This window comes from Labrus mixtus, chromosome 15 (genome assembly GCF_963584025.1).
Source record: "Labrus mixtus chromosome 15, fLabMix1.1, whole genome shotgun sequence".
Classification (NCBI taxonomy): Eukaryota; Metazoa; Chordata; class Actinopteri; order Labriformes; family Labridae; genus Labrus; species Labrus mixtus.
Genome location: NC_083626.1, coordinates 17631731 through 17657003, shown reverse-complemented (window position 1 = coordinate 17657003; position 25273 = coordinate 17631731). Strand labels below are relative to the sequence as shown.

The 25273-nt window shown below is 41.5% G+C and overlaps 1 protein-coding gene across 1 annotated transcript; it reads left to right on the top strand.

Annotated features, from left to right (window-relative positions):
- Positions 1–616: 616 nt before the first annotated feature.
- On the top strand, positions 617–24244 carry LOC132989631 (fibulin-2-like). The gene is made up of 16 exons (XM_061057353.1): positions 617–2067; positions 9900–10014; positions 10408–10527; positions 11947–12155; positions 12938–13144; positions 13882–13992; positions 14547–14648; positions 15441–15572; positions 18507–18644; positions 19372–19512; positions 20520–20648; positions 21207–21332; positions 21701–21817; positions 21928–22056; positions 22477–22600; positions 23080–24244. The coding sequence occupies exons 1-16, from the start codon at positions 720–722 to the stop codon at positions 23435–23437; spliced, it is 3606 nt and encodes a 1201-aa protein (XP_060913336.1). The 5' UTR covers positions 617–719; the 3' UTR covers positions 23438–24244.
- Positions 24245–25273: the final 1029 nt, after the last annotated feature.

The following is a 25273-nucleotide window of genomic DNA, read 5'->3' as shown; positions in this document are numbered from 1 at the left end:
TATGATAACTCAGAGAAAAATCAAGGCAATGTTTTATTTTTATTCATTTTTGCCCCAAGCTGTAACATTGTCATAAAAGCTTATCTTTGTTATTTCAACAAGAACTGATAATTTCTCTGAGACTATTATTGCGCCTATTTCTAAAGTCAACCTTCCTGTTGCCCATATTTCCATTTGCAATCAAATATAAACCACAGCTTTCATCTCCTGTGGTGGCAAAAGAATGGGGATGGAAAAATATACATTCTACATGTTGTCACATTAAAGCAGACAGGTTTTTTTTAAAGATTTATTTTTGGGCTTTTTGGGCCTTTATTTGAGAGACAGGACAGTGGACAGAGTTGGAAATCAGGGAGACAGAGAGTGGGGAATGACATGTGGGAAAGGTGCCACAGGTTGGATTTGAACCTGAGCCGCCCGCTCGGAAGACTACAGCCTCCATAAATGGGGCGCGCGCACTAGCCACTGCGCCACCAGCGCCCCAGCAGGCAGGTTTTTAAGTGGAAAACAGGCGACTATAACTGCACAAGTTACCCAAAATAACAGTTGTGCTGAATGCTGGACAACTTTTGCACTGTGAAATATTAAATTAACCACTGTTTACCTTCACAGGCCCAAAGACATCTGTATTTTTTTTCTCATCTGGAATACAATTTTGCCTGAAGAGAGAGTTAATTGAAGATTGCATTTGAGATTACACTTTTCCTTTTCATGCAAAAATGGACCTTCAGAGGGTTATATTATTTTTATGCTGGATGACTCTGTGCATGGATACCTGTTTGAGCCAGAAAGACTGCACGGGTGTGGACTGTCCTACTCAGCATGACTGCATTGAAACTGTCCTAAATGAAGGTGCCTGCTGTCCCACCTGTACACGAAAGGGCTGCACCTGTGAAGGTTACCAGTACTACGACTGTGTCCAAGCAGGCTTCCGGAGAGGGAAAGTCCCAGAGGGGGAATCTTACTTTGTGGATTTCGGAAGCACCGAATGCTCCTGTCCGCAGGGAGGGGGGAAGATAAGCTGCCATTTTATCCCATGTCCTGAAATTTCCCCCAACTGCATTGATATTTCACAACCTGCAGATGGATGTCCTCAGTGTATACGGATTGGCTGCACCCATGGCAACAAGAAGTATGAGGCAGGACACTCCTTTAACATAAATAAATGCCAGGTTTGCCACTGTCCAAATGAAGGTGGAAGGTTAATGTGTTCACCGATCCCGGGCTGCGACCTTCGCAGTTCTAATAAGCCTGCACGAGTGACCACCACCGGGAACAACAACCCTTTGAGAGACATTAACAGTCGTCATGACAGGCAACAAACGACTCCAGTTGGACCATTTTCCAAGCTGGTACTGGGAAACACTCTCCCACTGTACAAGCAGGACCCACCCAGTTTTGGCAGAGGAGATCATGACTACACTCTGGCAAGACCAACGTCTTCCACTATCCAAGATTTGGCTCAACCGCTGGAATCTACTACAGCACCACCAGCTTACCCAGAGTCAAGCTCCACTTCCTTCGGCTCCCCTGATTACAGAAGACAGGAGCTAAGAGGTACATGGAAAAGCCTTCATCCAGAGAGGAGCAGTGAGGCTGAGGTCACACATGACATGGATCCAACCACTACAGGGGCTCAGAGCGAAACATCAACGTCGCTAACAACGACAACCACACAGAGAGAGACCACAGAGAACCAACAGGATGTTAGTGAAAGGACCATAAGGCATAATGGTGACAGGCGCAAAGCTGCTCCAAACAATCTAAAAGACACAGCTTACACTGCCCGTACAAACAAGGGGGCCAGACACTCCGGCAATCACAAACATAGGAGTCACACAGGAGGTCATGGAGGCACTCATGCTACTGGCCTTAAGGAGCAAGAAAAAGTGACATTGGAACAGAGGCAGTCGCCGAGTGCAGAGGAGAAAGGAACATACCCGACAATACAGTTCAGTCCCACCAGCAGAGCTCCAGTCAGGATGAAGGAGGATAGGGAGCAGCCTCAAAGACAACCTCAAACCCTCCACAACTACCACTCCCGAGAGGCAGAGGAAGACACTGAATGTAAGTAAGAATATTAAAAGGGTTTCAGGCTATTCTGATGTCTTATTATCAACCATATCCTAATCCTTTTGGGTGGAATTAACTGTCAAAAAACAGTTGAATATAATAGAATTTTGATGCATGAGATGTTTTGTATTATTCAGTGGCTACACAAAAATTAATCCTGGTGTGAAGATTTATTGTTGACCCAGTTGACACGGAATGTGCTGCATTTTACACATAAATATAGCATAAATCCAGTATATCCTCTTTAAATATCCTCTCTGAGTCATGACTGTCTTCAATGAGTGAGAAGCTTGAGTCCCGCTGTCTGTGATGTTGTCTGAGCCATAGTTACATCGTGTTTACATGGACGGTCCGGCCGGCTCATTCCCTTGAGTATAAAAGCTTTTTAAGTGAGGGACTAGAGAAAAGAAGAATAACATACTGTGTAAATTTACACGCAATTTGAAGCTACGAGCAAACGTAAGAGCGCTATACCATTAGCCTGCTAACACAACAATGCAGCTCAAGACAATGACAATTTTGCCCGCTGCTTGCGGTTAGTGCTTAATTATGGTGCATTCCACTTTGATAACTCCTTGGTGCAAACGCGAGGGAGAGGGGTTGGAGGTGTGTCGCTGTAGGAGAGCGTAGGATTCAGTGTTGCGGAGGTGTCTCCAAACAGCAGTTTGTTTTGGTTTCATGCTGGTGCTCAAGGGCGACATCTACTGGATCACACATTCTTCCTTTAAATATTCCTAACCTGACAATAACTATACCATCCTTATTAATCAGCCACTGGAAAAAAAAAAATCGGATGGTTAAAATCCAGCAGGAAATTGCCCCACATTCAGCCATTTCTGAGTTAAATTGAAGGTTAGCTTGAAAGTTTGGCTGAAGGCTAACATTGCTGTTTGATAGTTTTATTTAAGAGGCTTAGAAAGGCAGAAATATGTGAGAGTTATGCAAGCTAGCTAGCGGATAAATGCAAAGATAAAACTTTCTAGGTGACGGTATGTTAACCCGGAGGTGGCTCAATGCTAACATTAGCGTTTGATATTTTAGTTGAGAGGCGTTAAATTAGCTTTAGGTAATGCTAGCTAGGAAGTGGTTGAATTCTAATGGTAGCTGTTTTATGATGGTAGCTAATGGATTACCATTACATCAAGCAGCACTTCAGCGTGTCAACCTGCTTGTATTATCAAAGGGAAAAGGCCACCATTTGACTAGCCATATGTTAGGCCCTTTCTCTTTCAGAAGATTGTTTCCTTTTCTCACATCCTGCCTTTTGAGGAATTCATAATCACTTCATTCAGACTGGCAGTGGTCCTGAAAAAAACAATTGGAAAGTGGAAAGTTTGTTTTCCCATGATAGCATTATCCACCTTTGTCAGAAGACAAAAGAACCATACTTAGTATGTACTCATTGTCATGCATTTAGATTGAGAGATTCCTATATTTATTTCTCTAGAGGTTTGTAAATAGCGTGTAATACAAAGCCAGGTGCCACATTTACATTATTATGCTTCCAATATATCTGATAAATCTTGTAAGAGCAGCTCAATATTGCAATTTCTCTCCCTACATCCTCCTGTGAGAAATGCCTCCCGCCTGTATCCTTCATGAGATTATCAGTATGTACTGAAACAGGTCAGATCCCCTTCAGGGCAAACAGGCCAATCTGCTGTTGGAGAGAGAGAGAGAGCAGATGATGAAGTGATAACAAGGATGTCTACAAGATGAGAAACACTGCAATGGAAACTATGAGAAAAACACCATGTCTTATTCCAAAATGTGAAGTAAGGTTACATACAGTAAATTCAATTAAAAGTTAATATATTTTTAATCAAATACAATGTTGTAAAATAACCATGTTCTGCATTGCTGTATAGCTTTAAGGAATAATGGGATTTTATGCAGTCCCATAACTGTTAATGATTAAAAAAAACTTGCGGCCTAGGGAAGAGTAATTAGATCATAACCTCCCCACACATTATGACTTTATTGCTCAGGGTTGTCTCACTATATTCCATTTTCCCTATTAATCTAAATTATAGATGAGTGAAGTGTATTAGCCTTGTCATTCCATCCTTATAACCACCTCAGTGAATTCATTACTAGAAAAACTTTGATCAGGATCCTGAGATATTCTCAGTGTTTTGTCCAACCAACCACAGTCTGAAGGTGTGTGGTTAACCTACTTAACAACACTATGGTTTTTGTTGAGACCTGTCAGGACTTTTCTTTCCTTTCAGCACCGGGCCCCCATAGGTATGTATACTACACGCTGAGTGGATGTGTGAGGTGCTTCTGTGCGAGCTGCAGGAGTACCTGCCAGGTTCATTGGTCAGCATAAAGATGGAAAATATTGGTCAGAAATAGACATTTTGTTCTTTCTGTGTCAAATTTTGTTAAGAAAGGTTACATATATAAGGTCAAGTTTTGGTAAATGTGATGCTGTTTGTGAACACCATTATTAAAAACTTTCAAATTCACTCAGGGAAAAAGTTATATTTTCTTTTACTGACTAGCTCAAAGGTTTTCCAATCAGTCTGTAAGTGCATTAGGATGAAGTTCAGCTTTTCAGTTGTGAACGGGAGAGAGTTAAAGTTGAATTAAGAGTGTTTTTGTCCTGGGTTAAGGAGCTTAGACTAGCTGGCCTGGTTTGTAGGATGGAATGAAACTGTGAGGGTTCACTGGCGGAGGTCATCGGACTGAGGGAAGATATCCAGAGCGGTGACATGTTGAAGCACACACAGGAAAAAACAGCAGATAAGAGTCTTTACTAATGCTTGTTGTCAATGCCATTATCAGAGGATGACAGAGTTATTTGGAGAGAAAAAACAAAGCATGCACAACAAGAGCACAAGAATTTTAACATAAACAGGCTTCCATTTGTAGTGGAACACAGCCCAAGATTTTTTTCTCTTTCAGTCAATAACTCTTGCTCGTTTGCCCCCTCTGTTTCCAACCAAACGCTGTGTGCTCAGAGGGGGGATGGGATTGTTTGGGCTTTTTTGATGCCGGGCTGGACCTGGTATAGGATTTCTTTGGGGGTTGTACCTGTGAGCAGCATAATACCCATGTGATGAATGAAAGCACTGTTGTGGCTTGATTGCCAGACGCTGCTCACTGTTCCCACATGAGCCGCCGTGATTACCCTTCTCCTGTTGGTTTTCCAATCCTCCCAGTAATCACTTCATCTAAAGCACACCTCCACATGTTCTCCTCTCAGTTCCTTCGCTTCCTACTTTACCAAACACCAACTACAATGTTGAACTGAACTGGAAGAGTTTTTGTTTTTAATCAACAGTACTGTCACAACATGCTGCATATAGGAGTGGGTTGAGCAGATGTATAATTTTCCTCAGGATGAGAGAGACGGTGGATTCCATAGCTGGCCATGTGAGAGGAGTACCACTATCACCAGTGTCATGCTCAGTGTGAAGAAGATAGCTCATCCTAGCCAATCAAGGGTGCCTTCCGGGTCATTTCCTGGAATTTTTGGCGTATCTCCCACTCCTAAACATGTCCTTACTGAAAAACCACCTCATCCACTTGTTACCCATGCTTACAAATTAAAGTAAACATATGTTCCAAATGCAGGAAACCACTCATAAAAGAAACCCACTGTTCTGTGATGAATGTAACCAAATAACAGATCTACAGCTTGTGCACATCTGCAATTCTGGCAATGCACAGCTATCAACAGATGTTTTTTTATGTTAATTTGTTCTCCTCCTAATATGAATACAGTGAATAAAACGCTTACAAGATCTTTTTCACAATGACATGATATTTTATTGCTTTAAAGACTCAAGTTTATTAATTCATTAATGCAACAACCTCTTTAAATGAAAACAATATTATAGTTATTATCTAATAATGAGAAACTTTTACGGTGTAATGGTACGTTTCTTATTTTTACCATTTTGACTCTGTGGTGAGCCTTTAGTATAACGTGTTAAATGCCTAATAATGTCTTGTGAATATAAAGGTTTCTATTGCAGAAAAACTGGTACTGGTACTGTTAATGAGATTTTGAACCAGCCAATTAGAGTGTTATTTTTGTCCATCAGTTCCAAAATCAGGATTTGGATGGATTTCCTCTGGCAAGAAATTAGCAGATTTCCTGTGTTCTGCTCCATGAACATATCTTTGAATATATAAGACATAGTATGGCAACAAGAAAGTGGTTCAAATTACAGGACTGTGGAGGCTATTTGGTCAGAGGCATGCTTAACCAATTTAATATGCAGAAAGAAAAAGAGGATCGCTAAAGATGATGTTGCATTTCTGAAACAATTCACTGAATATCACTGGTGTGTGTTTGTTCGGGTGTGTCAAAGACATGTGTGCTACTTTTAGGAAACACAAACTTCAAGTCACAATAATTCAGTGGGTCCCAGTGGTGTGTACTTAAGTGTTCCAGCAGGTTATTTAACGACAAGGAGGTATAATTGGATTAGAGGTTCCTTTATGAAGCCATAGACTGAGGCAAGCCCTATGAGCTCACATCAACTAACTTTAACCCTGCTTAACACTACAAAAAGATGCCTCACATGACATTTGGCTCACAGTCTCAGAGAGATTAAGTTGTCAATAATTGAAACCTGAATTGGCCGTTTTTGAAGATGAAGTCATGGTGACAGTAGGGGGGACCCTCCCTGTTATGTCACAGCCAGCTGTTCTCGGACACTGATTATGTGTTTCAACAGACACGATATCGCATGTTGTAGGTGAGAAGAACGCTGTCACGCCCTCCTCAGCTTCACACAGGTCGGCATGCACGCATATAGACACACACAAATACATGCTTAAAGCTTTAATCATCAATCATCTGACATGTTCATGTTTGTATGTCATGGACCCTTAGCGTGTGCTGTTATTCACATTGTTGGTCCTGTTCTTCCCAGCCCACCTGCGTTGTAAATCACTGCCAAGTCCACGAGCGTAAAGACACATGAGCCTTGGTTGGTGGCAGCTCACTGCTTTATGACACCTTCAGACATGTTCAGAGTTGCCCTTTTTGGTTGTTATTCTGGCTCCATATTTTGGGGAGTGTGATATCACCAGTTTTGGCTTTAGACAAAAGCAAAGCATCTGGTGTCAATACTTCAAATGACCAGATATGATTACAGACCTGGAACAGAGAGATGCTCCAACTTTCAAGTGTATTTTTTTTTTTTACATCTCCATTGTGCAAGCAACAAATCAACTTGACTAATTACTGAATGCAACAAGTTGTGATCCTGGTTTAATTAGAAGGTCTGTCACAGAGACAGGAAGAGGCCGGGTTTGACTCTGATATTGCTCAGCTAAAGCATAAAGCAATGAACCACCAGAGTCATTCATCCACGTATGCGTTTGGGTGGGTGGGTGGGGGGGGGGGGGGGGGGGGTGTGTGGGGGGGGGGGGGGGGGGGGGGTTGAACTGATTCCACCTGAAGAAAATGAATGGAGTGAATAATTATACCTCTGTCTTTTAATATACATTCAGTAAAGTTCAAAGGGACTGGTTTAGCTGCATGGCTGGCACAGATTCTGTAGGGATGTATCAAAGCGTTGTTGTGCCTGCAAGGTTTTGATTTTCTCATTTCTAAACCTTTAAATCATGCACACTGCGGCAGTAGCTGGTTCCATCCTGAGTAATTGCCTTGGTCTTGTTATGTATAGGAAAGTCAAGGAGAGATATTTGGACAAAATAAAGTGGATGTAGAAGTTTAGATGCTAGATTGACCTTGTGAACTCTCAGATATCTGTGCAGAGCTTGATCTGTTTAGAATTGCAATAAGATTGCTGCTTGGTCATTCCTTTGTGTGACCTCCACATTTAAGGTTTTTAACACACTGGAACACACCATGCTATGAGAGGCTAATCAACTTTAAAAGATTATTTGTGTGATTTTAGCTGCACTAGTAGTGTGGTTCATGAATGTCCCTCTGTGGGATAGTAAGTTGGCCAATAACTCTTGGCCAGACTGAAAGTTCTGTTTCTGTTTAATTTCACTTAACTTGATTAAACCGAAATACATTTTCAGACAATTGTCTAGTCTAAAGGTCACAATACAAAAAGCTCAGAAAACTGTCAAAAGTGAGCTCACTTTATTAAACACATAGCACTGTCCAAAACCATATTGTCTGTAGCCTATTCAATTGCTGTTTGAAAGAATGGGACGTGCACTCTTCAATTAATTGATGTCAGATTGGTTTGCTTAGTGTGGCTAACGTCAGTGCTAGCACCATGAGCCAGGTTTTACGCAACATGCATGTGGTTTTGCATTCTTCTTGTCACTACTTGTGCTATCAGCTTTCTGTCCACTGCAGGTTTACTTCCAGGCATAAAGCGAGAAGAGCACGGCCATTAACTGTCGCTACAGCCACGGCTAATGGCGGGTGGCTTCATTACCGTTTCGACACATTTTAAGGTTCAAGGTTGTCTTTGTTATCCCAGCAGTAAAACATACATACATACATCCAACCACCAATCAACATACAACATAAAAAGACAGTAAGAAGTAAAAGTCCAATGGACAATACTTACCACTGATACAAATAAAAGGCTTAATAGCAAACACCATTAGTCATTTAAAAAGGCAATAGCAGCAGGGACATATGAGTTACTGTCATCGTTACTGACATTTATCAAAAATATTGAGCATTAGTTAAACCAACCAATAATTCTGGTTCCCACTAGCGAGAGGCAATGTTTTGTCTGTTGATTATTAAGTCAACTAATCCACACATCCATAATCACAACCAGCAGATTCATTATTTTATGTTGTAGTGAAATGGCTTATTAAATACTGTATGCTTAGACACATCATTTGCCCAATACTTTGGTTTATAAATACAACATTTTCCTCCACTTCAGCTGTACTTGTGTTCAGAGCCAATGTGCATAATTATGTTATGCTAACATGCTTAACTCAATAAGTGAACATGGAGAAAATATCTGCAGAACATTAATACTCACATTTTCATTATTTGCATGTTTGCAAGCTCAGAGTAGCTGCTAGCATAGTTTTAGGCTCCCCTTAACATGTTTTTCATTATTTGTATGATATTTCTCCTGAGCCAAAGTTGGAAATGAAACATCTCCTTTGCAACAAATCTACAGTATCAACCAATCTAGGAAAACAATATACTTTATATAGTTTGTTCTTTTACTCTATTTTAACAATTCTGTAAAACATTATCATGATTAACTTTAATTCAGTAGTCTAGATCTGAAATCAGATTTTATTAAGTTGAAATAGAAACATTCAACTTATTTCCTGCTGTAAACACTTTCAATAGCAAAAATATACCAATTTGTTTTGTGTTCTTCGTACAAAATAAGCCATATTCTGACCTGTGTGTTTTTCCTGACGGAGGTGAAGGCATGAATGTCACGAGTTTTTCCTTCTACAGTAATGTAGGGGCCACAAATCAAAGCAGGAATGCACTGCCTTGTTATTGAAGGAACACATGTACATTTTCCCAGTAAAATGGATAATGTGTTTTTTTACCCTGTCTGCTCCCTGACCCAGTTTAAAATGAAGTGCTAATTTGTCACTTGTTCACTCTGCCCTTACTCTGATTCGCCAGGATGTAACTATTTTACTCTGAGGCTGATGTTTTAAAGAGGTTTGAATTTCATACTGGTCCCTGCCAATGAAAGTGAGAGCAGAGTCAAAGAGTCTGATATAAAAAAAAAAAAAAACACACAACTTGTAATCGCTATTTTCAGCATGTAGTCACTAAAAGCAGCTGAATTGACATTGTGGCTGTTGCTTCATGTGATCTCTGTGAAACACTGTCTGTACAGAGCGGGATAACTCTGGAACTGGGTGTTGATGTTTCATTATAGTGTCTGCTGAGGAGCTAGTGACGTCCTGCTGTGAGACAGGAGAGAAATGGGCTTCAGCTAATGGTCACTGCAACAACATGGAGCCACCCACAAGAGATAGGCTCTTCATCTGCTGGTAAGGCCATTGTTAAACGTCCAGTCATGTCTTTTAGCTCTGCAGACTCTAAATCATCTTGATGTGTAAATGAAGGCTGTTTCACTGCGTCATTGGACTTACTAACAAGGTTATCCTAAGATGACTTAGTAAAATGACAGTATGATGAAGAAATGTTGTTGTAATGGGATATTTTCTTTCAAGATTAATCATTTCGGTTCCTGCTTTTTGGAAACACTGACCGGCAAATTACTTTGATCTCATTTTTCCCTTTAATTGGACTTAGGGTTAGGAAAATTCAAAAGCACAGCACTGTTGGGAAAACAGCCAGCCCACTTGTTGTTGCTGTAGGGCCACGGTTGCAGTCCAAAAACACTTGTGCAGACCTCTCCCCTGTGTGCTTTTCTCTGCCAGGACTGCCCAACAACAGTGCTGCCTCGGGTCCCTGAGAGAAAGTCGGTGTTTGACCGGAATAAATGAAGCCAGAGCGGGAAACACGTGTCGCGATGCCAACGATAAATGTGGGATTGATTCCTACAAGGCAAGTATTTGTGACCAGACAGAAAAGGGCAAGCATAGTTCACTAGATTCACAGTCACATTTAATGACATTGTAAACTTCCAATTAAGCCTAATACAGGCTAAATTAGTCATTGATAAATGAATTTGTTACAGCAGGATTGAAAACTCGTGTGCAAGGCCCTAGTCTGTAGCCAGAGTCTCCCTGAAGCATTTAAGTGCCTTTATTACAGATATCTCCTGTAAGTTTTACTGCTGTAGTGCAAATTCCCTGTCATTCAATTATTTAATTAAGACAAAGTGAATTATGGCTAATTACATCTGAAGTTTACATTTCTGTCTTCAAAGTATCAGTAAATGGAATAGTTAGATGTCATTTGTGTGGCCTCTCTGAAATTGTGTAACCACCGGGTGATAATTGATGTGGTAAAGCAGAAGCAGCGGCACACACAAGACTCGTATTGCGGCTAATGAGGGTCAAGTTCTGGGGGTTGTGAATCTCCACCCTGTTGGTCGAGATTCTCAAAGCCATTTATTTGCCTTCTGACCTCTGTGTAGAAGGATACTTACCTACCTGCCCGGAGGCCCCCAAACAGCATGGGGCCATTATCGACTGTATGCTGCAGTTCTGCTGTTAAATATCGCCTTTCACCACCTTTCTGGAAGACCCCTGTAGATTTAGTGATATTAGGCCATCTACAGCCACTGCACATCACAGTGGCCATTACTGTAGTTTAATGTTTCACTCTGCCCCCACTGCACTCTTAAGTGGTGATTTTTTTTTTTAGATATAGAGGGAAACAGAGGGAAAGGTGGTGAGCAAAGGCTGAGTGGCTCCAAATACATGCTTTTAAGTATCGTAGTAAAATTTGACGGGACTTCGAGTCTATCAGCCAGCTAGCAGCTTTGTGAGCAAGTTATTCTCTGTAGACCTAGTCCTTTGAGCTAAGTGCTAATGTGCTTATTTTTTTGGTGGTGATAGTTTCCTTTTCTCAAATCTCAGTTTTATCATGCTCATTTTTTCATTGAGCACTGAATTCAGAGTACCTCCAATGGTAATCTCATTACTTGTAGATGTATTATGTTGTTTTTTCAGTCTCATTGTGTCACAAAGGATCAGAAAAGTAACCTAGTGCATTTACTCAACTCATTTTACTTCAACTTCAGTGTCCTTAAAAGGCTAAATGAAGCATTTACACAACAATGCTTTTAGATAACTTTATCAAAAAGATAATAGCAATCCATCCAATACACAGTTAAAATGAATTGTGGGTTCAATCAACACATTTTATATATAGATTATGAGTCAATAAAAAATGTAATGTGAATGTTATATTTCTCATGAAATTCATTTGGAATTGTTTTCAAAGTACAGCAGCTACTCTAAAAAAACAACATGATACATGACTGCCTTTGTAAAGACTGATTGCATGACCTTGCAGGAGTGCTGTGACTGCTGCTCTCTGGGGCTGCAGTTCCGCAGAGAGGGGCACAACTGTGAAGCCCACCAGTACATGGGCTTCCACTGCAGACACGTCTTTCTAACCTGCTGCGAGGGGGAGGGGAGCAGGGCTGGGAGTCAAGATGGTTGGCACACTGTTAGAGAGAGGACCGCTGTCAACCCCACTGCGCCGCCAAAAAAAGGTACTGTCAACAAATATCTGCACACACAGATACACAAGCAGAATAATGTGAAGGGGGAGGGCGGGGGTGGTTGGGTTGGGGACATGTTATACACACAATTTCAAATGCCAGGGGAAAAGTCCAGACTTCAACATCAATTTTCTTTTTTACTTGCTGTTAAAAGGAAGCATGGTAGTAAGTTCCCTCGACCCCGATGAGAAATGGTTCCCCTCATTGGCCTCCCAGGCCAAAGTATAACGGCCCAGATCACCCTGTACTGCAATTCTAAGAGATCTAGAGCCTGTCTGACTCTGTCTCTCTGGCACTGAATTAAATCTTTTTGTGATAGTAGGTGATACTTGTTTTACACTGGTTGGTTTGGATATTAAAAGCTTGAAGATTTATTGTTGTTTTCCTCTTTTATGTACTCTATTTTTATCTCATGTCATGAAAACATCTTTTCCAATCCATCTTCAGCATATTATTATATTATAAATAAACCAAGGGATCCTCCTTTAAAGCAAATGCCATGTAATACAAAAACAAAGAAACACAGACTGACATCAAGATACCTTAAAATACTGTGACTTATTTTATTGTAACTGGGATTGAAGCAATGTTTGAATCTTGTTTTGCTGTATTTGTGTTTTTAAAAGCCCAGCCATGGGGCAGCAATCCAGTCCTGTTAATAATGTTATAATAATATTATTATATGATAATAATGTGATTAATTGGCATGGGTCTCTGGCTGTATAATTATAATTAAAAGAGAGAACAACAGCTCCACTCTCTGTGTGTCGTAGTATCTGACAGTCCCTACCCTAAAGAGGCATTCTCCATCGGTGGGGAGCAGGACGGGGAGAATGCGGTGGAGGTGGAGGACATGGACGAGTGCCTGATATATGAGGGCAACATCTGCCACCAGAGATGTATCAACACGCCAGGCTCTTTCCGGTGCGAGTGCTTCCCTGGATACGTGTTGCAGGAGGATGCTTTCACTTGTGCCCAAGGTAAAGTGAAGACCACCAGTGTTGTTTTGTCAGCACACATTTCCACGCGTGATGCCAGAGCACAGGAAGAGTGTGCCATTTGCTCTTTGATATAAGGTTTATGGCTTGCGTTCCTGTCAGGAAGACCCCGTTTGATATAATTTGTCTACACATCCACAGTGTATTATTTTCCTGCTCTGTGCGGGCTTCTTCCTGTCTGCAAGGCCTGATACTGCCTAATAATAGTTATTGTAATCACACACCAACATCCCTTTCCTGGACAGCAATGCTAAGGTAATCACATCTCTGCTCTTGTCAAAAAAGCTGTCAACGTTTTCACAGTCTGAAAAAAACCACGCTTTCTGGGTAAACTAATTGTCTGCTCAGTTAAAAAATATTTCCATGTAATGCTGTGGACGTTTCTGCAGTGCACCAGCCTTGAATCAGCAGTTGCTTTTGCCTACATGAGCCTGTCCCAACAGGATTCTAATGCCAGAGCGCCCCGCAAATTACAGTGAAGGATGGGGCTCACTAATAAAACCGAACGTTTGTCTGCGGGCAGTGTTTTTTCCTGTCTCACAGTCATAGCTGTCACAACTTTCATCTGTAGCCACAGGCCTCATATCCTTGAATAAAGATGGAGGAACTGCACAAGGTTAAAGCCTCTAACCAAGGCCGCAGTTGATGGGGAGGAGGATTTCTTGATTACAGTGTCATTTATCGCTCCTGTGATGTGATTTTTTTCACGTTCCCTGCAGAGACGACGGACGAGGACAACAGACTCAAGGAGGACGACAGAGCGGCAGTGGGACCCACTTCAACGCCTCCGCCTTCCACCCAGCCTCCTGTCCCACTCAACCCCTGTGAAGGTTAGAAACATACCACATAATGAGGGAAAGAGGAGCTACAACCAGCACTTTCAGTCTGTCTTACATCTTAGCTGAGACCGGAACATGCATCTTAATGTAGTCGGATGTGTTCAGAGGAGAAGCCAGCGCAGTCGACTAGAGATTGGCATGTTTTTATTTCCGATCTCACCCCTTGCACGAAATGTAATTGTGCTTCAAATTTCAAACACAGGCAGTGAGATGGTATCAAAGGTTAGTTTGTTTTCAGCATCGGCCACTCATTCTCACCAGTTCCCAATGTCATAATTCTTTCAGGGTCACATTTGTGTCTTGTTTGGTTTCCATGACACAGGGTGGAGGTCTACCACATTGTGGGCCAAAAGTAGGAAATACAATATGACCAGGTCAGGGATCAACCTGGAAACAGGAAATGAGCAAAGACAAATACAGTAAATAAAGTTTTTGTCTCCTATCCAGAGCCACACATAGCTCCTCTGTTTCACCCTGAATGCTGTTCTTGGGAGTTAAAGTACAGTACTTTTCATTAGACCTGACTGTAAAAATGTTATTTCCAGGCAACAACCCATGTGAGCAACACTGCACCTCAGTGGGGAGAAGGCCACAGTGCTCCTGTTACCCAGGATTCTCCCTGATGGCTGACGGACACTCCTGTGAGGGTAAGGGAACCTACGTCACAAGCGAAGAAGTGCTAACATTTTAAAGACTTTCAAAATTTCTGCTTCTACATATCGGGTTAATTTCCCAGTCAGACGAGTTTGGTTCCAGTTGAGGTGAGTTTCTTGGCAGTATTTTTTCTCTGATGAAGTTGTTGTTGATATTCATTGGAGATGCAGCCCTAATCCCTTTACTCTCAGCAGCACTCTGTGACGCTGACAAAATATAAAGGTAGACATTCTTCTCATTTTGTCCTTGAACTGAGCCGCAACCAAGAGGGATTATCTCCACCGTCCTTGCATTATCACAGTATATCTTACTAAACGCATGTCATATATTCCTTCTTTTTCCTCCCAGAAGTCTGGTGGACTTTGTGTTTTATCACGAGGCTGATCGGCTCCTGCCCTAAGTTTCTAAGCCGCCTCTCCTCTGGGATGTATCTTTAAGCTAAGCCATAACCACTGGTCTGTCTCCAGCTTGACAGCAACAAACTGTGGCAGTGTGGCTGATAGGGAATCAGTGTGGTGACAAATTTCTCATTGTGTTGGTTTTATACCCACTGGCCTTGTCTATAATCTCTCCCCCAGAGGAGGGTCCATCCTGTCTCTTTAATCCACCTCTGACTGTGACAGACAGACACCAGCTCGGCCCCTGATCTTTTTTGTACACCCACTTGTCTTCTCTTTCTAAAAGATATTCAACCTGCAGCTTCTCCTCTGTACATTTTTATCATTTAGTCTCTTTATTCACACTGGCATATTTGTCTTTTTATTCTTTTTTTTCTAAACCCCCAGATATAAACGAGTGTTTGTCTGCACATGCCTGCCAGTTGAATGAGCGCTGTGTGAACAGTGCCGGGAGTTACATCTGTCAGAGACTGATCACCTGTCCCACCGGACACCAGATCAACAACGACATCTGTGAAGGTACACCGCACCTTATCAGCCTCAAACTATTAACTTCCGCACACAGTTGCAGGAGAGCCGTTGTATTACAGCATGTTCACAATGTAAGGAAAGCACATTGTTCAGGCAAACAATCACTTTTACCAGCCTGCAGAATAAGCATTGAAAATTACAGTATTTTGTTTGTATTCATTTTCCACATCAAGTGATCATCTAATTTCACATGTGAGCACACACACAAAGAGGGATAACAAGAAATGTAACTCTAGAGAGCTATTTTGCTGGTATTTGTTCGCTGTTAACTCTCAGTATGAAGAGCGGCCCGGCCTGCAGTGTGGGTGGTGTCCAACTTTTAGACGCAGTACTAAACCTCCCAATACGTCTCATTATTTCCATGCACCATAAATTGGGCCCTTGCAGAGGTCTCGTTTATAAAGCAGCAGCAGTGTTCAGGAAGAAGGACCCCCTAAGATGACTTTAGCTTGATGTGCTGTTAGCCGCTGCAGAATAATTTCTGTGGGCTCAGTAGAGGAGACCCAGCTAATGTGCAGCGGCTCCTGATCTTAAAGAATCTTCAATCAGGCTAAATGAGAATTTAACAAGAAAGTATCTTTGACAGTTAGCCTCAGACCAGAGACTGCTTAACACCATGTTGTGCTACCTATTTCTGCTCCATGGTTTACTAAAGAACTGTGAAAATGAAATCTTCCTTCCTCTCAAATGAAGCAAAGTCCCCAAACTAAGAGAAACTACATTGTATTCCATTTCCTTCTCTAAACACAATGCTCAGTCACAGCTTTATCATGCATTAATGATGCAAACTTGCATTGATATTCATTATCTTTCTTAAAAGCTTAAGAATCAGATTAATGGTATAGAATAAGTAAATGATTGTCTGATTAGGATAGTGCAACCATAAATTGAATTCAAATTGCATTCAAACACTGATGTAAAATATTTAGCTCATAGAAAAAACTTGAAATAGGGGCAAACAAGACCAAGATTCCACCACCATGCTGGCCTTTCTGAGGCTTTACTTAGGCATAGCAGTACTTGAATTGAATTGAATTGAAGGCTAACATTAGCAGAGCAACATGCAAACAATTATAATGCTAACTTGCTGATTCTTAGTAGAGTTCAGCTGCACTAAACATAGAGTACTTCCAAGAGAGATGGGGATAGTCTGTCTTAGGTTTGCAGGAGTTGGTCATAAAGTCAAGATTGGACACTGGAAAAACTCAAATCCTTGCAAGTCTGATGGTCTCATTTTTACTCAGTTAGGTTACACATGTAATAAGTGTAATGTATATCTCATTGCACTTAATATGGGCCACATTGACCTAACAAGTCTAGTAATAGGATAACATTTCTTACAATTTAGCCAGAACATTTTAAAATAAAATAAAGTGACACTCTGCACTCTTGCTGCATTGGCAGATTTTTCTACTTATTATAAGAAATTCAGGCATTTCCTTGTAGTATATCTTGAAATAAGATGTTTATCTGGACTTGTGAGGTGAGTGTGGCTTATATTCAGTATAATGAGTCAAATTTGTGACCCAGAGTTAGACAAAAAAGACATGCCTAAGATTTGTGTTTCTGCGGTGGATAGAACATTTGACTCGATGATAGTGTGCATTATTTGATGGAAAAACCACTTGTTGAGTTCTGTTTCACTAAAAAGTACAAATCTTGACCTCATGGTGTGCTGCACAGAAAAAGTCAACAAATCATTGTGAATAATCAGCTTGGATTCACAAATTCCTATAATTTATTATGAGTCATTGTTGAGTCATTTCTATCAGAAACAAATTGTTATAAGACCTGGAAATATAACAAAGAGTATCATGCTCCATAGAGCGATGACATCAGCATTGCTAAATGACCTAAAAATGCACAATTTCAATGGCATTTCTGCCAAATGTATCCTGGAAATTACAAGATGTAACAATATAATTTAGAATATGAAGTGTCAGTGAATTGTGGAAAAAGAAAAACCGGCACAGGGGTTCATTGGGTTAAACATACAGCAGGTGGACTCTTTGACCTTTGGAGGTTCCTTGAGCCAGTTGCCTTCACTGCTGATCTCTCATATATTCATCCTTCTTCCTGGCTTTCCTCTCTCTCTCTCTCTCTCTCTCTCTCTCTCTCTCTCTCTCTCTGACTCTGTTGGTGTCAAGCTCACTCAGCTCCTGCGACTCTGCCAGGCTTGTGTCAGGAGCAAGACTCTCAATCACTATCTGCTGTTTAGAGACCTATACATATCAGCAGGGCAGCCTGCCAGTGCTTGTTTAGGCTTCTACACAGCAATTACAGTAGTGATACTTTCATCCATTATGCTCACACACATACACATGCACTCATATGTGCACTGCATTTTGTGTGTTTTTGAGGTTGTGATTTCCCTCCAGCTTTGGTTCATACAACACAGCAGATGTGGAAGCCTGATTGACAGGAGGAAAATCCTTAAGTAGACAGGTGTTAGAGGACTCAGGGGGGGGGGGATATGTGGAAATGTTAATTCTCACACGGCACGAGAGGACTGCTGCATCGACTTCTGTGGCTTTGACTCATTAGATGTATTCATCAAGTTGAAATAATAATCTGTCATTCAGGCTGCTCTCATTAAAAAAGAGCAGAGATATAATTCCTCTGCTGTGAAACAATTGTTTTATTCCTGATGAACCTCTATGGAGGATTGACTGGAGAAGCTTTGTGATGGATAAATACCGCCAGTGAAAGTTAGTACCTGTGCAATCTGCCCTTTAACCACAGTGCCATCCAGTGGTAAAGGATGGCATTGCATGAATGTATTTTGTTATCTGCACTGTGAGCATGCACGGATGTTACAAGTTATTAGACTGATATTATTAAGGTTTGAGTTGTGCTTTATTTGCAATTAATAATTTTGAAGTCCTCATCAGCTCATTTTGTCTTCTTTTTTTCCTTCTTTAGACATCAATGAGTGCGTGCAACAGAGCCATAACTGTGGACCTGGCTTTGAGTGTGTGAATACCGAGGGTGCGTTCAGGTGCAACCCTAAACCTCAGTGTCCTGTGGGTTTTAACCGAGACACGCAGGGAATCTGTAAGGGTAAGAGAAATTAACTCTTGTACTAAAACAGAGACAGGATTTGAAATTGTTTCAAATGTAATCCGGTCACTTTTCTTCACCTTTCTTGTTTTATGCTGCATCTAGAAGAAATAATCAGATGAAATGTGTTTGGTGTTCAGTGAGCAATAAGCAAGAAAAGTCTCTCCTGCTTTCTTTTCATTAACAACAAGTATTATTTTATGAATTAAGAGATATCCAATCTTATTCAAAGCGCAAAGGGTGAACCAAATTTCCCCACTTCTGAATCATAGTCCATGTAGACGCACGGTTGAATGTACTGCAGGTGAATGAGCGCGGCTGCAGTGACAGAGGGGTTAAATGCCACACAGACAGGAGATCAGAGAGGCTTGCTGTTAGGGGCTGCAGAGGGGTGGATAAAAGCCAATCCTTCGTCCTCCTCCAGTACAAACTGATGCTGTGGAATTAGGCCCCAGGGGCAGGAACTGGGGCATGTCGAGGCAGCTGATGCTCCTGTAAAAAGAACTGTAAAAGAATTGCTCTGAGAAATGAGAAAATCGGGAAAATGTCAGACACACACACACAACAAAGTTATACAAGAGAATGTGAGTGTGTGATGTGTATTTGCTTTGATACCACAGTGTGGCTAAAGAGCTGCCCTAAGGTCTCTTATGCCCTGTGACTTTGGGTCTTATGTGTTCCTCAGTCCTCATCTCTCTCTCTGTCTCTCTCTGTTTCTCTGGAGCAGACATTGATGAGTGTGGCGCTTTGGCCCAGGCGTGCAGTCTGGGGTTTAACTGCATCAACACGGTGGGATCGTTCATGTGCCAAAGGAAGATCATATGCAGCCGTGGCTATCATGCCAGTCCTGATGGATCCAGATGTATTGGTATGATTTATAATTGTCAAGCATGAACAAGAGTGTCAAGTGATGAATTAACGTGCAGATGCAAAGATACGACCAAGCGGCAAACCTCTAGAGCTGGAAAAATGAAGGAAATGAGGAAGTGCAAAAAACTACACTTTCCAGAGTGTCCACTTGAGGCTGGCTGCATAATCGAAGGAGTCCCCGTAAGATCCAATTTAAAAATGCCCACAGATACATTTACAGCGTGGTGCAAAACACGGGATTGTCTAATAAGATTTTCATTGGTAAGAACTGAAAAGAGGATGTTTTATGTTATAATCCGATTACAGTTAAGAGTTCTGCATGCATTTGCATAATAAGGGGTGGGCTTGGTTAACTGACAGGTACTATAAGCACTTTGTAACTGTTTAACAGGAGGCCTAAGGCACACCTTAGCTTTACCTCTCTGCCTGTTTCTTGATTGATAAGATATATTGATTGGTTAGGTAGAGATAGCAATTTAAATATGGTGACCTCAATGGTTTGGCTTTAAAATCCTTCTTCAGAAACCAATGCTTGACGTCACTGAGACTACATCTATGTTTAATACTGTCTATGGTTATGACACTTGTGTTTGTATTTAAATGTATTTCAAATGTAATATTAGGGATAACATACTCAATAAATCTTTAAAAATAATTAAAATTGACAGGGTTAAATGTCACAGGGTTTCCTGCCCGATCTTTGGTTTATTGATCATTATTAACTTTATTCAATTCAGAAACTCCATGTAGGTTCCTCTGAAATGTATTTACTTTATTCAGATAGGACAGTTGATATAGTTGGAAACTGGGAAGAGAGAGAGAGAGAGAGAGAGAGTGTGGGAAATGAAATGTAGGAAAGGGGCCCCAGGTCGAACTTGAACCAGGGCCACCCACAGCCGAGGACTACAGCCTCTGTACATGGGGCGTGCAAACTTGACCACTGGTCCACCAGCATTCCAATCATTGTCAATGTATTTTTCTCTTTCTCAATCATGTGTGGTCCAGACGTGGACGAGTGTCAGAGCAGTCTGCATCGCTGTGGAGAGGGCCAGCTGTGCCACAATCTGCCTGGTTCCTATCGTTGTGAATGTCAGACTGGCTATCAGTACGATTCATTCAGGAGGATGTGTGTAGGTATGTGTGACATTATACACATTAGTTTTCAGACCAAAAAAGTGCAGCTGTTTATACACATGTGTATTAGTTTTCTGCTTATTCCTTCTCTGCCCTATATTTCTTTCTTTTGCTCCTTTGCACTACTGTACAGTCTCCCCTCTTCTCCGCTTGACTACTCTGCTGCTCCTGTTTATTATTCTGCGGCGGGAGAGCTGCTGCTGCTGCTGCTACTTCCCCGGCTTTGCTTTGCAGTAAATCCACTGGGCCGATCACGTCTCCTGCCGCAGAGGATTGGGCTCTGTCCCTGCTGCTGCTGCTGCTGCTGCTCCCTCTGTTTGTGATTCACTGTGTTGTGACTCTCATGATAATGGACTCCACTCAAGTGTTTAGACTATCAGCAGGCAGCTGGTCCCTTCACATCGCACTCTCCTTGACATGCACCAAGACACGCACAGGCATGCACACGTACACGACCCGCTCACGCCTGGTTGGTTGTACTTGCACACATGGGTGCAAACACATAAACGCAACACACACTTACACAGGGATGATGACACGGCTTCTTCTTCCTCTCAGATGTGAACGAGTGCTGGCGCTACCCAGGCCGCCTGTGTGCCCAGACCTGCGAGAACACCCCAGGCTCATATGAATGCACTTGTACCACTGGTTTCCGCTTATCCGGGGATGGCAAGAACTGCGAAGGTGTGTGTGTGTGTGTGTGTGTGTATTAATGGGTGTGAGAGTATGTGTGCATCCATGTGTACATGTTGGTGCATGTGCTTGTATGTTTTTTTGCGATTCTGGGGTGTGTTATGCCCGTGTGTGTCTGAGGAGTGGAGATTTCGAGACAAAGCTGATAATAACGTCCACCGTGCAGCATGTTGCAGAACAGGGTTTCTAGTTAGTATTAGTGCATTATAACTCTACGTCACCCAATGCCTTCCAGCACAAACCAGTAAAAACATAATTGGCTTAATAGCATCATCTTGTTTATATGTTCGGATAAAAACATCGAAAATCCTTTGATCAAGTAAAAGTGACAGTAATGAGCTCTAACCTCTAATCTGCAGACGTGGATGAATGCTTGGCCAGCCCATGCAGTCAGGAGTGTGCCAACATGTACGGTTCCTACCAGTGCTACTGCCGACAGGGCTACTACCTGAGGGAGGATGGGCACACCTGTGAGGGTGAGGCGCGCTCTATCACACATCACAAACAGCAATCTTATACCGCACTTATATTTGGGCAAATTTGAATGAATCAGTTTCACATGATTTACTCCCTCCATGCCACCCAGACATCGACGAGTGTTCCCAGAGCATCGGCCATCTTTGCACCTATAAGTGTGTGAATGTCCCCGGCAGCTACCAGTGTGCATGTCCTGAATATGGATATACAATGTCTCCAAATGGACGCTCTTGCAGAGGTAACCCCCCCACCCCCCCTCCACCCCCCCTCCACCCCCCTCAAATGAAAGACAGAAATAATTGTTCTGTAGCTGTTTCATTACAAGTGTGCCAAATTGAATACTGCTCTGAAATAGATTCTGTAAAATTATCTGCATCCATTGAGCTCTACATAAAGTGCAAAGTACTGGTTATGCTCAGATAAATATAATTGGTCCTTTTACAGAGGCTCAGTGATTACACAGGCGATAAAACTTTATTGGCTTAAAAATCTTGTCTTGCTAATTTGAATTTTTACTGGATCAGTTTCTCTCCCCTCCACAAGGACTACTTTTTTTTGTCTTACAAGTTCCAGCGATGAGGAGGTCTCCTGTGAATAACACATATTTCCTCAGCTCCAGGCAGTAAACCAGCCACTTGTGCATTAATGTGTGTTTTAGATGTTGACGAGTGCACCACGGGGGCCCATAACTGCTCTCTAGCTGAGACCTGCTACAACATCCAAGGAGGGTACCGCTGCCTTTCCCTCGACTGTCCTCCAAACTACCGCAAAGTGTCCGACACGTAAGTCATACGATCAGTGTCTGAATGTTCAAACATGATGCCTCACTGAGCTCTTGGCAAAGGCTGACTTGCTTTTGTGATTTTGGAAGTCATACAAAGTTGAATAGATCTATGAAGGAGTTTGCTTTTACACTTTTTTGAAGATACTTTATTTGATTATATTTAAGTCTCTCAGATTATCCTAATGAGACAATAAATCCTGTCTTAAAGCCTTTTACTTCTTATGTTAAGCACTTTGGGGCACAGGTTCATCTCAGCTGATAGGGTAGGCGCCCCATGTATAGAGGCTGTTGTCCTTAACGCAGCAGCCTCGGGCTAGACTGCAACCCCACGCCCTTTTCCTGCACGCTTACCCTATTCATCAGCTGTCATATCAGTAAAGACAGAAGGCCTAAATAATGTATTTTTTTGAAGAAGACCCTTTTAACATCAAATACATAAAATGATCTCGCCTTCCCTGTGTCCCCCCCGTACTGTAGTCGCTGTGAGCGGATCAGCTGTCCAGACCACATGGAATGTCAAAACTCTCCTCTGAGAATCACCTACTACTACCTCAGCTTTCAGTCCAACATCGTCATCCCTGCACAGATATTCCGTATTGGGCCTTCCCCCGCCTACTCAGGAGACAACGTCATCGTCAGCATCACGCAGGGAAACGAGGAGAACTACTTCAGCACCAGGAAGCTGAACACCTACACGGGCGCCGTTTACCTGCATCGACAGGTTGAGGGTTCGAGGGATTTCTTAATCAATGTGGAGATGAAGCTTTGGAGACAGGGGACGTTTACCACGTTCCAGGCCAGGATCTACGTCTTCATCACAGCCAGCTCACTCTAACAGTTAAGAGATGGACCTTTATCCAGTGGATGAGGATTTTTGATGTCACTATTTAACTGTGTCATAAAGTATACCACTGTCTGCAAGGATCTGTTTGAGTTGTTCATTTTGCTCGAGTTCTGTTTTAAGTCCATATAGAAACACAACAGTATGAGTGGTGGAATATTCAGAAGGAACCTGTTTTCAATGCAATTTCATGAAAACTCTACGATGTCAAACTTAATATACATGTTTCATCTCTGACTTGAATTACTAATGTATGTATCATTCATTTCATTGCTGCAAAAAATGGAAAAGCAAGAAGAAGAAGATCCGTCTTTTCAAAAACTCTTTAAAATCTGAATCCAAAGTATTGTCTTTGGAGATACAAAGATATTTATTATGCCTCCAGAATGAACAATTTACCATTGTTATGTTTTCTAAGAAGATGTGAGTGAAGCATAAAGATAGCCTGTAGCTTCTGCCCAGATTTTCTTTTCTCACTGAGGGCCTTGTATCCCACTCCTCTCCTAATATCATCCTGTTATCAGGTGATATGTAATTTGATCTCACTGTGGTGAAAGCAGAAGAAAATGCTATGTGGGACTCTCAATTATGGTGCCGGAACAACTTTGTTTCCTTTCCTCTATACTCTGCTGCTGGTCTTTTTTAGTCTATGAAGTATTTTGTATTATGTAATTATATACAGTATTACTCTATATGGGGTATTTTTTTGTATCAGATATGTTATGGATGGATGTATCATATTCTTTATACTAGACTCCTATGCTTTAAAATATTTTAGTAAAATATTTTTTAAAATCCCAATGAGTGTTTCCTTTATCACGAGAAGTGTGAGATGTGTGTGTTTCTTGTTTCTTAAGTGTTTCTTGTTTCTTAATCGTTCAACAAAAATGTCTACTTGTATAAATATGCCCCGATTATTGCTTTAATACAGTCAGTGGAAAGAAATATTCCCAAAGGAAGTTTTTAGTATACATAATCCCTTCCTGTCGAGGCATGTCACAGTAAATATCCATACAGATTTACATACCTGATCGCACCTCGCTAAAGGCTCAACATGTGCATCTTCCATCAACACAAACACACACTCACACACACATTTTAATGATGTCTAATAATAGTGTTTGATCTCTTTAATAATTGCTTATTATCTTGTTTTTACGCGTAGTGTTTTGAAAACTTTATTTTTCACCTCCTATCGGCAGTAGGTTGTATCATAGGGTTACACTCCCATCTATAGGATGAAAGCAGTACTACACCATGAGTGTCTTATACAACAGAACAGAAACACATTCCCTCATTTCCCATTATTTGAGAAGAAATTAAAATAAAATAGGTATATACTCATAAACATAGATGTTTAGATGAAAAATGTTCTGCTTAAATTTGAGCTGTAGGCTAAGGTAATCGTTTTCCTCTGGTCAGAGTTCAGTGAACTTCCTGGACCTGCTCTAATCATCGGAAAGGGTGTGTGCATCCCTGTGACAGCTTTATTAATGCATGCTGCACATCCCACCAGAGCTGCTTGCCAGTTTTTTTTCGATTCTCCAAGATGAGTGATAATGTCATAGTTCATTTTAACAAAAGAGACTGATATCTGCGATTCTGCTTGAGTTATACAAAAAAATAAGGGTTAGTCCCAAAAGATTCAAGGAAGCGTTCAATAAACCTTTCTCACCCTTCAAGTCGAAGTCGTTCCTCCTGACATAACTCATAATAATAGCTGTGTGTGTGTGTGTGACTGACTCAAACACACCCAGTGACTGAGATGCCACTGGTGGTATGTACAGTACATTACGAGCCCTGCAGCTGTGATTGATGTCTCTTTCCCCT

Coding starts and splice junctions, on each gene's coding strand:
- LOC132989631 (XM_061057353.1), top strand. CDS start 720: ATGGACCTTCAGAGGGTTATATTATTTTTATGCTGGATGACTCTGTGC. Junction 13,993..14,546: donor CCCACTCAACCCCTGTGAAG/GTTAGAAACATA, acceptor TGTTATTTCCAG/GCAACAACCCATGTGAGCAA. Junction 18,645..19,371: donor CACGCAGGGAATCTGTAAGG/GTAAGAGAAATT, acceptor TCTCTGGAGCAG/ACATTGATGAGTGTGGCGCT.